This window comes from Sceloporus occidentalis, unplaced genomic scaffold, assembly GCF_023333645.1.
Source record: "Sceloporus occidentalis isolate IW3139 unplaced genomic scaffold, rSceOcc1.0.p SCAF_3, whole genome shotgun sequence".
NCBI lineage: Eukaryota > Metazoa > Chordata > Lepidosauria > Squamata > Phrynosomatidae > Sceloporus > Sceloporus occidentalis.
Genome location: NW_028316983.1, coordinates 232,432,281 through 232,446,741, shown reverse-complemented (window position 1 = coordinate 232,446,741; position 14,461 = coordinate 232,432,281). Strand labels below are relative to the sequence as shown.

At 38.3% G+C, this 14,461-nt stretch overlaps 1 protein-coding gene across 3 annotated transcripts in view; it reads left to right on the top strand.

The window, feature by feature from the left end:
- MRPL13 (mitochondrial ribosomal protein L13) overlaps window positions 1-14,461 on the top strand; it is a 31,245-nt gene that overhangs the window by 3,094 nt on the left and 13,690 nt on the right. For all 3 annotated transcript variants that reach the window (XM_089517891.1, XM_089517893.1, XM_089517892.1), the window contains exons 2-5: window positions 43-166; window positions 1,670-1,763; window positions 2,837-2,897; window positions 14,308-14,394. In XM_089517891.1, the coding sequence (XP_089374017.1) occupies window positions 43-166; window positions 1,670-1,763; window positions 2,837-2,897; window positions 14,308-14,394 (366 nt within the window). The remainder of the gene's footprint in view (window positions 1-42; window positions 167-1,669; window positions 1,764-2,836; window positions 2,898-14,307; window positions 14,395-14,461) is intronic.

The following is a 14,461-nucleotide window of genomic DNA, read 5'->3' as shown; positions in this document are numbered from 1 at the left end:
CTACTTCAATATGTTAACTACCTTTCTGTTATTTTTTTAAAGCAATGGGCCACATTTGCTCGATCCTGGTTTCTTTTAGATGCGAAGATGCAACCACCAGGAAAAATTGCAGCCATCACTGCCATCAGACTTCAGGGGAAACATAAGCCTGTGTATCATGCTTTAAGTGAGTTTTCTTCTGGATCAAAATGAGGTTTCTATATTAACATTGTTTGTTTGTTTGTTTGTTTGTTTTCATGCTTAAAAACATAAGCAACAACATATAGGAGTCTATGCTGCCTCTTTTTTTTTCTTGCTGTGGCAAAGTCTGAGAGTCCATCCATGATTGGGCGGCATATAAATCCTATTATTATTATTATTATTATTATTATTATTATTATTTCTGTGTTGTCTCTCCCCCATAACTAACACCTCTTTGTTGCTTGGCCCTGCTCTCCCACCTGTTCCCATAAGAACAGTTTCACTAAACCTTTTTCTCTGGATATTATATAACTTTGATCTCAGAGAAAGATAAACTGAAGCCCACAATTTGAAGCAGAGTTTGGTAATTACATAAAGCCATTTTTGTGAGATGAAATTCTTTCATTCATTTTATGATGTATGCATAGATTTGAGAGCCACACAGTGGAGCAGGCACACAACAACAATACATAAGTTTAGCTACTGCCTTTGTGATTACATTTAGTTCCAATTGTTATGGTTAAAAGAGAGTCCAGAGATGAATTTAGGTTATTTTGTGAGCTAGAATATCTAAAAGAGATCTATCCATGCATGTTCATACTTAAAAAGCAAGAGAATACCTTGGATTTTCTGACTATATTGTTTTGTACCTTCAAGTTGTTTCCAGTTTATGGTGACTCTGTCATGGGGTTTTCGTGACAAGATTATTTTCAGAAAGGGTTTGTCTTTGCCTTTCTTTGAGGCTGAGAGAGTGTGACTTGCCGAAGGTCACCCACTGGATTTCTGTGGCTGAACAAAGATTTGAACCCTTGTCTCCAGAGCCATAATCGAACACTCAAATTACCACCACTGTTTAGTGAGGCATAATTAATATCTGTTGAGTAAACCTTAATAGGCACTGTTAGTTTGAATTTAAGAATTAAATTGAGGGTTTTTCTTAGATAAGATGAAGATTTATCTAATCTAGCATTCATTATAAGAATTCCAGCCACTGATCCATGATCCACATACAGTCTGATGTAGGCAACATCTGGATGTTGCTTATGAATAGAATAGATTAGGCATGTACTGACAGCAGCACTAGTAATAAACTAAAACTAAATTCATATTTCTCTTTTCCTGGCAACAATTTGAAATTCTTTTATAACATCAGATTCTTTTATGTCAGGAATGGGAAACCAGTGGCCCTCCAGATGTTGTCAAGTCTCCATCAGTCCTTACTCTTGGCTGCCCTGGCCAGGGCTGATGGGGGTTGCACTTAGACATCACCTGGAGGGCCGGAAGTTGCCTGCCTATGCACATTGCAGACCATTAGCAATGGAAGCCTTGCTTATAAGCTACCTTACCAGTAATGGAAGTTATTAAAAGTAAATGTATGTTTTTTAAAAAAAATAATTTCCACTTGGAGCCCCATAATGTTATTGTTCTGTATAGCTGCAGCTCATTGTTTACCAATGTTATTAATAGAGATCCTTTTTGAAATTATTAGGTGACCTTGGAGATCATGTTGTCATAATAAACACAAGACATATTGCTTTTTCTGGCAACAAATGGGAGCAGAAGGTGTATTCATCACATACTGGGTAAGTTTTCCATGATCTTCGAACAAAAAATACTAAACATTAGTGTTGTTCTCACAACATGCAAGTGTTTGTAGATATCTGTTCAGCTTGTTCTCATTTCAATATATTTCTGTGTTCATGTTGTTGATGATGATTTTCAAAGGCCTAAATGGTTTGGGACCTCAGTATTTGAGGGGGTGCCTTTCCCTATATGTACTTGCTTTATTATCAAGATTTACCGGGCCCTCTATGTGCCACTGTGAGGAGATGTACATCATGTGGAGGCAAGAGTAGAGAATTTTCTTAGTGGTGGTGTCCCTTGGAGGCCCAACTGGCACAGATTTTGGCCTGATTTCAGTACCAAATGAAAATCTGGCTGTTTCACATTTAAAGGTTGTGCACCAACTGCTCCCATTCCTTGAGACATCAGATCTGATGGTACAGAGGTACATAATAATAATTAATAATTTGTTTTATTTATATACCGCTATTCCAAAGATCATAGCGGTGAACAGCAAGTAAGCTAATTAGCAAGTAAGCTACATGTCTTAATTACATCCCGTAAAGACCAGACTACAGTCCTGTTGAAACAGCTTCACCAGTTGCCAGTTTGTTTCTGAGCATAATTCAAAGTGCTGATAATAACTTATAAGCATTATAAATAACCTATGATTTAAGTGTAGGCTCTCTGGCAGACTGTATTGTCCTGTATGAGCTGGTCCAGTCTTTGAAATCAGCAGGAGAGGCCTTCCCAGTCCCATCATCACTGAAAGCACAATTGGTGAGGAAATGAGAGACTGCCTTCTTGATGTCTGCTCCTAAACTCTGGAACTCCCTTCCCAGGAAGGCCAAATTGGCCCCCTCTTTGTCCTTCCATCACCAGGCTCAAACCATTTTATTCAGACAGGCTTTTTTAAAAAGTTTTTAAAGAATGAGCATGGGGATTCTGTGTTGTTTGAACTGAATTGTTTTAAAGAGCTTTTTATCTTTTTAGTCGCATTTTATTCTTTTAACTTGAAGATAAATTGTTTTAATACTGTAAATAGATTAATTTAATGTTCACTTGTGAATGTTTTTGTCATTTTGTTTTGTAGATATCCTGGTGGTTTCAAACAAGTGACAGCAGCTCAGTTGCATCAGAGAGATCCAACAGCAGTAAGTCAGCATCTTTCTCTGCTTTTTGTCCATACTGTATGTCTGTATGACTTCTTGACTTTTCTTATGAGTTGTCCTGCCTATAATCCTTAATGACCCTCTAGTATAGGCAGAGTGTTTGACTATCTCAGCATGCGCTGTCATCTCAAAGATATACAAATCTACAGTGCTATATAAATAAAGTATAATAATAATAATAATAATAATAATAATACAATCTCGGAGTGATTTTTTAATTCTTTCTTCATCACTTGCCTCCCACATCAAGCAACTGCCAGGTTCTACCACTGACATTATTTCCATATAATCATTAAATTTACTATGAAGAGTATTCCTACACTATTAAGTAGCTTGGGGTGGGGTGGGGTCATGACTTGGGGTGGGGTGAGGTCATATTATTAGCTATGAATTAAAACTGATTGCCAACTATATCACTAAGCAATATCCAGTTATTCCTATCACTGCAAAAATGACCCTTGTTATCTTAACCTCTGCCTTCTCTCTCTTCCTCATGCGCTACTTACTGTCTTTCCTCATTTTCTCTGTCAGGTAAAAATGTTGCATCTCTCTTTCCTGACTATGATTGCAGCAGCCCTTTCTGTTTGTCGCATTGGTTCCATGTTATGCTTTTCATCAATTTCATTGTTCTAGTCCTCATTTACACTGTCCATCTGTATACCAGACCATCTCACCTTTCTGATCTCCTTCTCACACACTTTTGTATTCTACCTGTTGTTAAAGTTCAGTGACTGTCACAGTTTCATCTCTTCATCCAGTTTTTGTGCCTTGTACCATATACTATTCTGTATTCCCAAACAGCTACCCCTCCTTTTTAATTAAATTAATTAAACTGCTTCCCCTCCTTTCATAATCCACATCTTTATCAAAACATTCTAAGCTGCCTGTATTCTGGTTGACATATTCCTCCCATGCTATATGATCCCTCATATATTCAAGGACCCTCAAATATTAACTTAGCATATTAAGCAGAACTACTTGAAGTGACTATCAACAGTCACAGACAGAGAACTTGGGAAGAGAGAGACAGAAATACCAAGGACTTGCACTGTTTCTCCCTCTGACACAATTGGACAGGAGCCAGAGTCTTTGGGGCCTTGCTCTAGCATACACTTCTATCCATCCCTTTCCTGGTATACTGCTGCCTGCTTCCTGGCTCAGTAGACTAGACACACAATCATGCCATTGCATGCAGACCTGTAAAAGAACAATACCTGCTTTAGCTTTGCACTAAGTAATATTTTGATTTATGGCAGACTTGTCAAAAAGTTTGGATATTGCAAGTCAGACATGTGCCACAAGCCTTCTGTCCAGGGATTAGGATGCATTGATTTACATTAAGTGTGTCATTGATACTAGTCCATATGTCTTCTAAACAAGGGTGCAGATCTGCTTATTTCACCTTCTTAATTTTGAACAAATTGGAGTATTATTTACATTGTATGCCAGCAGTGAAGAAACTGTAGCACATGTGCCTCATGTAGTCCTCCAGGGATTTTTTTTTTAAAACTCCCCTCCAACACCTGGAATCTCACACAACTTTAAATGTGGGGAGTAGCAAAAAATGCCACTTCAAGCAATGCCAGTTAGCTAAAACATAACCTTGCCCAAAAAGCAAAATAAACTTTAAAAAAAATCCAAAAATACCCAGGCGTGGAAACCAGATGTTATTTTCCATTTTCTTTTTGGACATTTTTTAATTGATTTTTGAAGCAGTGTAGCTTGCCAAAGAGGCAACAATTGGTTCCTGTCTCTTTGGCAGTTACCCAATAGCAATAGCAATAGCAAGTACATTTCTATACCGCTTATCAGTACTCTTAAGCACTACCTAAGCGGTTTACAAAGTGTAAGCTAATTGCCACCAACAAGCTAGGTATTCATTTTAGCCACCTCGGAAGGATGCAAGCCTGAGTTGAGCTTGAGCCCCCTTGGCTAGGATTGAACTTGCAACCTTATGGTTTGTGAGTGAGTAGGTGGAGTACAGGCATTTAACCACTGCGCCACCAGCCTAACCAGTGTTAGGCTATTTTTTTAAATCATCATTAGATAATATAGGCCAGTATCCTTTGGGGGATTTACATCTTCATAAGTGGACTTAGCTTACAGGAATTAGAATTGGGCTGTTCCATAATGCTCATATCCAGTAAAGGACTGCTGTTAAGTTACTACATAGAAGAGCCAGAAAAGTGGCCATTGTGCATTTGTCCCATCGTGCATCTGGACATCAGCTAAGGAATGCCGATTTGCATTGGTGGAGCCTGATGTTCATCAGGAGCCTCCTTCTGCTGAAATCTCATTACACATTTCACAATTCATTATCAGAGTATCTTAGTGCCTATTACATAGCTATGTATATGTAAAGTCAAGTCATATAGACTGTGATAGAGGAATCTGGTCATAGTTTTTTTTTATCATCGAAACGTGCTATATAAAACAGTGCATGACGGAGAAGTAGTGAAATACCAGAGATCGAAAATTGGTTGGAGAAAAGTCTAGAAGTAATCGAGATGGATAATTTGACAAGGAAAATGGAAAGATGATATCAGTGAAGAAGATCAGATTTGGGAAAATTTGAAAAAAATGTATACTATGGGGAAAGTCAAATAACGCAAGTGTTACGCGCAGAGTAGACAGTAGCGGGAAGATGAGAAAAATCGTCCTGTTATCTGATAAGCGGAATAGATATACTCATTGTACAATCTTTGGCAACTAAGCAGGAGAGTGGATGTTATTAGTGAGACAAAGGAGTGAAAATGCCAATTTTTTCTTTTGAGGAAAGTAGATATTATAGCTAATATAAGGAACAAAGTGATAAGAATAGAAAAGGGGGGCGGGTTTGAAGGGGATGGAGCGAAAAGATGAAATGGCATATATTAAGTTATCGTATACTCCTTTTAATTTGTAAATATTTTTCAATAAAGATTACTAAAAATAAAAATAAAACAGTGCATGACAACCTTAGTTAGTCAGACCATTAAACTAATTGCAAGAAACTTAGTATTTACAGTATTGTGACTAGTCCTATTTAAATCTTAAAAATATCTAACAAAAACATTTTTTAATTGTTTTTCTTCGACCACCTTTGGAGCCATGTACTACATGTAGTTGGCTATGTGATATGCTACTGGTTATAGTGTCTTGCCTGTTGTTGTTTAAAGGAGCACCATAATACTGAATACATTTCAGTGACATTATGCAGATACATCCTGTGCTAACAAGTTAAATTTAAGATTTCCTCTTTTTTTGAAACGAAATTAGGCCCACATGACAAGGTGGTATTCATTTTTCTTGCATAAATTGGCCACTGAACACTGGAGGGCAGCATAACCCAACATGCTTCAGTTTTAAGGCGCTAAATACTTCATGGTGATGGCCAAGCTCTCATAAGATGTGAATTGTATTCAGTGTTATGATGATGCTTTAAACAACAACAGACAAAACTAATGGAAACATAGTCCATAATGGAATGCAACAAGCTGGAGCAGTTAACTGGAGCAACTAAATATTTGTTTTAACGAAGTACTAGAAATGCTGGTCATGGCTAAAACACAAGGAACAAAATTAGTGGTTTTTTATCTGTTTACTGTATATATTCATGTATAAGTCTAGAAATTTTAGTCAAAAAATTGACCTAAAAAACCTGAGTCGATTTATCCACAGGTCAATGTAAACACTGCACTTTAACTCTTATAAAAATGAATCATCCCCTGGTGAAAAGCAAGAGTATAATCTGTCCTGCAAGTACTGACTCCCTCTCTATTCTGTCATCCATCCTGCCTTTAGTATAAGCACAAACAGTTAGGTCTGCTGAAATTTTGTTAAGTTCTTTGGCATTGTTTTCCTTTGCTTTTCTCCTGAAAACTTTGCTTTATTTGCTTTATTACATGCCCCAAAATTTTCTCCCTTGACTTATCCATGAGTTATATAGTACATTTATATAAACATGTCTTTATTTCATATAAAGTCTTGAATCTGATATTGATGTTTGGGGTGTTCTTGGATTTTTCAGTACTACAGTATGTGTGGAGCCAGCATGGTGTAGTGGTTTGGAGAACTCTGGAGAACAGGGTTCAATTTCTGCTCAGCTGTGAAAACCACTGGGTGTCCTTTGGCAAGTCACATGTGCTCAGCCTCAGGAGAAGGCAAAGGCAAACCCTCTGTGGACAAATTTTGCCAAGAAAATTCCAAGATAGGCTTTCCTTAGGTTCACCGTAAGCCAGAAATGACTTGAAGGCACACAAGACACATTTAGCTGTCTTTTTACCTCTAACAAACCATTCTGTCTTGCCATCCTTTAAACACGTACATATTTCATTGTCAATAAAATTATCAAATATGATATCCTTGTCCTGCCCTCTATCCAGAGTAAGCATTGAAGTTATAAGAGATTGACTTCCAGTTCCCCCCATCTTCATCACCAGTTTCTACTGCCAAACCCCATTTTTGAAAGCAAACCAGTGTCAAGTATATCTAAATAAATATTTTGCTTGTATAAGTTTTAGCATAATGTATAATCTAAATGACTGGGTTGTAAAACTGTTTGCCAGTGTAGAGGATTGGGATTTAAGCACATCTTTAAGATATTGTTGACAAGAAACACGGTATGCCCAGCACATTAGCAAAGCAAATCATTGGGTGGGAAGAAACCAGAGCTGAGGAACAGGAAGTAGGGACAAAACCAACTGAGACGTCTGGGAAAGAAAAATAAAACAGGAGGATGGAAGCACCAGAAGTTTAAAAGAAAGAGATAGGGATAAATGATACGAGGGCTAGAATGGTAGTCAGCTGTGTCATATAAGAAGTTTTATGTGGGGGGAAAAAATTCAAGGAAAGGTCTCAGGATTTTTATTTACTCTGAAAGACATGGGATACACAAAAAACCTGATTTTGGATTCAGATGATCAATGAACTCTACATTCATATATATTACATTAACATATTTTACTCTCACTTGTCATTCTTTTGTAAATATTGCATATATTGTATTGCATATATTTAAAAACATGCTGTAGGGAAATATAAACTCCTTTTTATACATGACATTTCAGTTAGTTGATGTTTGACATACTGTCTATGCAACTCTAGGAATAAAATGGTTTTGTGGATGAAATCCAGGAGTTAAAACTACGGTCTCTCAGACTTAGCATGCAAGTAAATTTAGCTCAAGCAGTATAGGTTTTACAAGCGGGAAACCAGGCTAATCCTCTCTCGTTTCTGCCACTGCCTCTTTCCTTGTAACTCTATATATTTAAGCAGAAATTCTGCATGATTCCTGTGATATAATCCCTACTGTCTGAGAGGGTTTTTAAAAAAATATATTTTCTTTTAGGATTAACCACCTCTTTTCTACTTCTTCCCCTCTGACTCTGTACCCTGAATCTGTATCTGTCTTTTAATTCACTCAGAGCTTGTCCTAAAAAATCAATAGGCAGTGTTTTTCTGTTATTAAGAAACAGAATGAAAGAAGTGTTTGTGTAAGCATATTAAATATATATTAATTAGTCATGTCGACCCTGGTTTGAGTGTTGGACTGTGACTATGGAGATGAGGGTTCGCATCCCCACTTGGCCATGAAACTTACTGGCTCAGAGGTGGTTTACCTTGCCTTCTTGTGAGGCTGAGAGAGTGTAACTTGCCCAGGGTGAACCAGTGAGTTTCCATGGTTGAGCAGGCATTCAAATCCTGGTCTCCATCATCATAGTCCAGTGATCAAACCACACTACACCATGCTGGCTGTCTTCACCATGTTGTCTATTCTTCTCTAAAACATGATGAGACAGAGCTTTGTGCCCATATGTTTTCTTCCTCATCCTCTGGTCCTACATAGAAGTGAATGCCTAAAAAGAAGAAGATTGCTGCATTTGAATGCAGGGTTTTCTAAGCTGAATCTCCTATGAATGCTGGAACGCCTAAGTAATGTTGTCGTAATTCAGGAACTGATTAGAAAGTTATAGGTAATTGTGCATCTTTAAACTTTTTTAAAAAGCTGCTTTTAGGAAAAGGTGGTGAAAAGCAGCAGAAGGACTCAGCCCTTTCCCTACTTTCCACTGTCTTGCTATGAATTCCACTTGTCTGCATCTTTTCTCTTCACTTACAACAGCTTTATCTACTGAGTTTAATGAATGCATTTTAACCTGCCTCTAAAGGTCTTCTAGTATTCTAATAACTTACCACTTGCAAAATGGCTGCCTGGGCATGAAATGACATTACACAGCAGCAATAGATTCTGACTGTGATGTTTTATATTGTGATCATAAAGTTTTTTTGACAGTAGGATATAATGCTGAGTCTTGAAATTTATTAGATTTATTAAATTAAATACTTTGACTCGACATGAGGAGACATTTCATCGTAGTTCAAAATGAATCCTTATCTTTATTTCTAACTAACTCCTTCACTTTTCTGCTCTCCCCCCTCCTCAGGAAACTCAAGGGTGAGAGCAATAGCTGCAGTTAAAAGCTTTTTAATCTTGCTAAATGTGCAGCACAACAGCCAAACCCATAGGAAACTTGTTCACATAATTGGATTCCACTGTGGACCAGTCATAATATACTGTAATTACCAGGCATTAGCTTATAGTGATATGTAAACACCTGTATAATGTTTTCAAGAGTTCAAAGTGTGTCACATATATTCCCTAGCTAGTATTCTTACAAACTAGCAAGTTGCAGGCCATATGTAGCCCTCCCTCCAGCTGTTACCAGCTTCCTGCTGCCATCACAAGAAATATTATCTTGCAGAAGAGAAAGGGATGCTGGCCTTGCCAACGTGTAAGATTCTGTATGGCGGGAGGGTACTTTTGTCACTTTCCTGCATCATAGAGATCCACTATCATCAATTTCAGTGGCCAATGCCAGTTTTCAGTATTGGTACTATTCCAGTAAACTGAGGTCCAGTGTGGTTCCCTACTCACAGTAAGATCATAGAATCACAGGATTGGAAGAGACCACAAAGGTCATCCAGTCCACCCCCCTGCCCTGCAGGAATACACAATCAAAGCATCCCAACAGATGGTCATCCAGCCTCTGTTTAAAAACCTCCAAAGAAGGAGATGTGTTCCACTGTTGAATAGCTCTTACTGTCAGGAAATTCTTCCTAATGTTGAGGTGGAATCTCTTTACCTGTAGTTTGACCCCATTGGTCCAGGTCCTATTCTCTGGAGCTGCAGTAAACAAATTGGCTCCATCTTCAGTATAACATCCCTTCCAATATTTAAACAGGGCTATTTTATCACCTCTTATCCTTTTCTTTTCCAGACTAAACATACCTAGCTCCCTAAGTTGCCCCTATGGTAAAGTATTATAACTCGTTGTAGATATTGGGAACTGAGGGTGTGGAAAGCTAGATAGGAACCAGTGGTTTTCTAATTCATACCTTTGGTCTTCGAACTGCTTATACCAGCTCTTACTGGAAATCTGCAGTGTTTCTGTTCATTGTAAGGTTCTTCACACTTTAAAAAATCATTTTATCTAGATCCTGATGGTAATGCTGAACAAACTTGGACTGAGTCTTCTCTTCTTTTTCCCAGAGACCATGAAATATTCCTTCTGAAGGGCAAGATATTTCTGCCTTTGCGTGTGTGTGTGTGTGTGCGCGCGCGCCTGCTCTGAAATCATATACTGGTACTGATTTTTGAGCTAGATTTTCTCTTAACTCTTTCATTTTACCAGTGTCATCTTAAATAATGACAGGTCATCCAAATTTGCCTTGGAAAACTCAACAAGCTGCTTTACTGACTTTCCAGATATGGGATATATATATAGGTGTCTTTATATATTGGCACATTGAAACTCTGCTGTCTCTCTCTCTCTCTCTCTCTCTCTCTCTCTCTCTCTCTCTTTTTCTCTCTTTCTGTATGCGTGTGTGTGTGTGTCTTTTCATTTGCTGTCTTTTTGGCAGCTTTTATTAGTTCCTTCCTCGTGAGCTTGTCCAACTGTTTCAAGAACTGATTAATGTTAGGGTATTGCATTTTTGGCTGTTGAATTTGCACATTACTGCACGTTTTAAGAGAGGGATAGGCAACTGGCAAACTGAATACTCAGCATGCTGTCAAGGATTTTCTCATCTGAACCCCTCTAGAACAGCCTCCCATTTCAAGGAAATGGACTTCCTCATCCCCTCTATGCTCCTCAGCTGCTAATTCCTGCATTCAAGCCAGGAAACAAATAGATACAAGTGAGAAATTGAGATAGTTCTTTGTTTCCAAAATTTTCATTTAAAATGTCAAGAAACTCCTCAGTTCAGGGGTTTGAAGCACTGTTTCATTACTTTGGCCATGTAGAGTTGATTGCTGAATAAATGGAGAATTGATTCAGGTAGTTCCGCATACTATGCTTTTTGGGATTGAGAGCAACTCTTGCTTTTCCTTTGCCTGGCTTCAGTGTCCAAGAAACATTCTTGGATCACTTCTGGTTCTTTTTTTCTGGAAAGGGGGTGCATTGTAGCTCTGTAGTTGAACACATGTCTTCCATACACTATCTAGTATTTCCTGGTAAAGTGGGAGTTGGGAAAATGTGGCCCTCCAGATGGTGAGTTACTGCTTCTGTCATCCTTCACCTTTGCCTGGTGGGAACTGGTGTCCTGCCCTTTCTCCTAGTGAATCCATGAAATCTCTTCTGTGGGTCTACAGTTTCAAACTACACCTAGAGATACTGATATTTGTTTTTCTATTTTTCCTTTTCTCTCTCTCTCTCTTTCTCTCTTTTTACTCCCTTCAGCACCCGTAACTAATATTGTATTTCTAGGAGATCTAAATGAACTCACAGCGTTGTACAGTGTACCTGCATCATATGCAGCTGCACAACGAAAATGACAATGCGCGATTTGCCTTACATGGGGGGAGGTCCAGAACGGATCCCCCGCGTAAGGCAAGGAACAGTGTATTTCTAATGGCTCCCCCAGATTGCCCAGTAGTTGCAGTAAATGTTGAGGCTTTCATTGATTTCACAGCTTGTAGTATAGATAGGCAAGTTGAGTATCTCTTATCCAAAATGCCTGAGACCAGAAATGTTTTGGATTTCAGATTTATTTATTTTTTGGAATATTTGCATATATATAATGAGATCTCTTGGAGATGGTACCTAAGTCTAACCATGAAATTCATTTATGTTTCATGTACACCTTATATGCATAGCATGAAGGCAATTTTATACAGTGTTCCCTCCAGATTCGCTGAGGTTGGAGACACAGGACCACCAAAGAAGTGAGAAAACTGCAAATAAAAAATATTACTTTTTTTACCTGAGAGAACACCTCTCCAGGAATCTCTAGGGCCTCTAGCATAACTCTCTGTCCAACATTGGCCAAAAGCTGACCATAGAATAATGTTGGAGGACCTACACATGCCTAGAGGTGTCTTCTGTTGTAATCTCTAGATCCTCCAGCTCAACTCTATGGTAAATTTTCACCAGAATCTCTCTGGAGGATTTAGGGATTCCTAGAGAGAACATACAGTCGGCCCTTCTTATACACGGATTTTTTTATACACGGATTTAAGCATACACGGTTTGAAAATGTTACAAAAAAGAATGAATTTACCTTGATTTTCCATTTTTTATAAGGGACACCATTTTGCTATGTCATTATATGCAATGGGACTTGAGCATACACGGATTTTGTTATACACGGGAGCTCTTGGAACCAAACCCCAGCGTATAACAAGGGTCCACTGTATTAATCAAATCTGTTAATAATCAAAACCGCAAAGGTCAAAGCTGCAAATGTGGAGGGCCAACTATACAATATTTCAAATAATTTTGTACATGAAACAAAGTTAGTTTACACTGAACTGAAATTTGTGCTTGAAACAAAGTTTTTATACATCAAAAGCACGGGTGTCATTATACAGTGTGCCCACATCATACACGACTTTCAGTATACGCTCCGTAAGGAGCTTTGCCACACCCCGGAAGCAATAATGGGTCGCGTGCCACTGCCACTAGCACCAGCCCCAATAGTTTAAATGGGGCTCGAGCATACGTGGAATTTCCCTTATGTGGGGGGAGGGGTCGGAAACAGATCCCCCGCATAAGGGTAGGGACCACTGTATCAGCTACCCATGAAAAAAGTTTTGGATTTTGGTGCATTTCAGTTTTCACATAAGGGATTCTCAACCTGTACCAGTTTTTAGCCCTGGTTTCATAGTTCAGGTATGCTATGTTGGCAATCTAGAAATAGCTCAGTGTCCAAGAGTATTTCAGTATGAGCTTTCATTCTGATAATGAGGGTCAAATACATGACTTATCATCTCATATATAAACAGTTCACCATAAAATTATTTATATCTTGGAGGCAGAACATTTTTCATTTCTGGAAGGGGAGGCTCCATTTTTTTTTCCAATTGAAAACCAAATACATTTGGGGAGAAAAGTATTTAGAAGAATGTATCTTACTTACATCACTAAATAGTTATCAAGGATGGACTAGGGAGTTCTTAGTGGATAGAAAGTACTAGTCAAAATCAGCTGTTCAGTCTCAGAATGAAAAACATGTTTTATCACTGAACTATGATCTTTCACTGACATGGACTCAGGTCCCAATAATTGATTTCCCTCACTGTTAAACAAAGTGCAGCCTTCAGGATTCAATGGCAGAACATCATTAAATGTCAATTCCTGAGAGCAACAGAACAGAACTATGGCTTTCATATGCCATTTTTGGCTTCCCAGAGCTATCTACATAGAAAATAATCAAAGCATTAGAAAGGGAGCCAAGAAGCCATTTTGTTACAAACCCTTTCCATGTTTTTCATATAAATGATCCTAGGGTCATACCAGGTTTATTTCTATCATACAAATGATCCCCGACAAATTCAGAAAGGGCTGACAAAGGTGTCTTTCTGAAGAGTTTCTGCTATTCATTTTAGATCACGGTGGACAGAGGAGTTCATCTACAGGTGAATTATAGTAGATCATTGAAGGTTTTTGACTCCCAATCAAAACAAATTTCTGGGTTAAGCATGTGCTCAAACATTTTGTTCCTCAGTTCTACATCCCCATCCTGAGCCATTGTTGTATACCTGGTTCTTTCTCGTAGACCTTATGATGCTAGTGGGAAAAAAAGCAGATCCTGCAAACTTCAAGTCTGGTTACTTCTGATACAGACAGCATAGAATCAGGCTGACCATTGGCCTGGTTCAGTACATTCACCTGGTTTGTTACCAGCCAGCATGTGTGATACTGCACTTTAACCTACTTGTTATACTACACACACATACACATACACACACGCACCACACACACACACACACATCCCACACTATGGGCTTATAACAAAAGAAATTTTGACTGGACTGTCCTGTTTCTAGTGGTGCTACTATCTACTGACTTGTGTAAGTCAGATCTCTATTTCTGACATCTTATATCAGACATGTATTTATTTATTTATTTTTCAGATTGTAAAACTGGCTATTTATGGAATGCTTCCCAAAAACCTTCACCGAAGGACCATGATGCAAAGACTACATCTTTTTGCTGATGATGTAAGTTAGTAGTTGGGATTGTACTGTTTCTTGTGAACTAATCTCAAATGTACCTATGCATATTTCA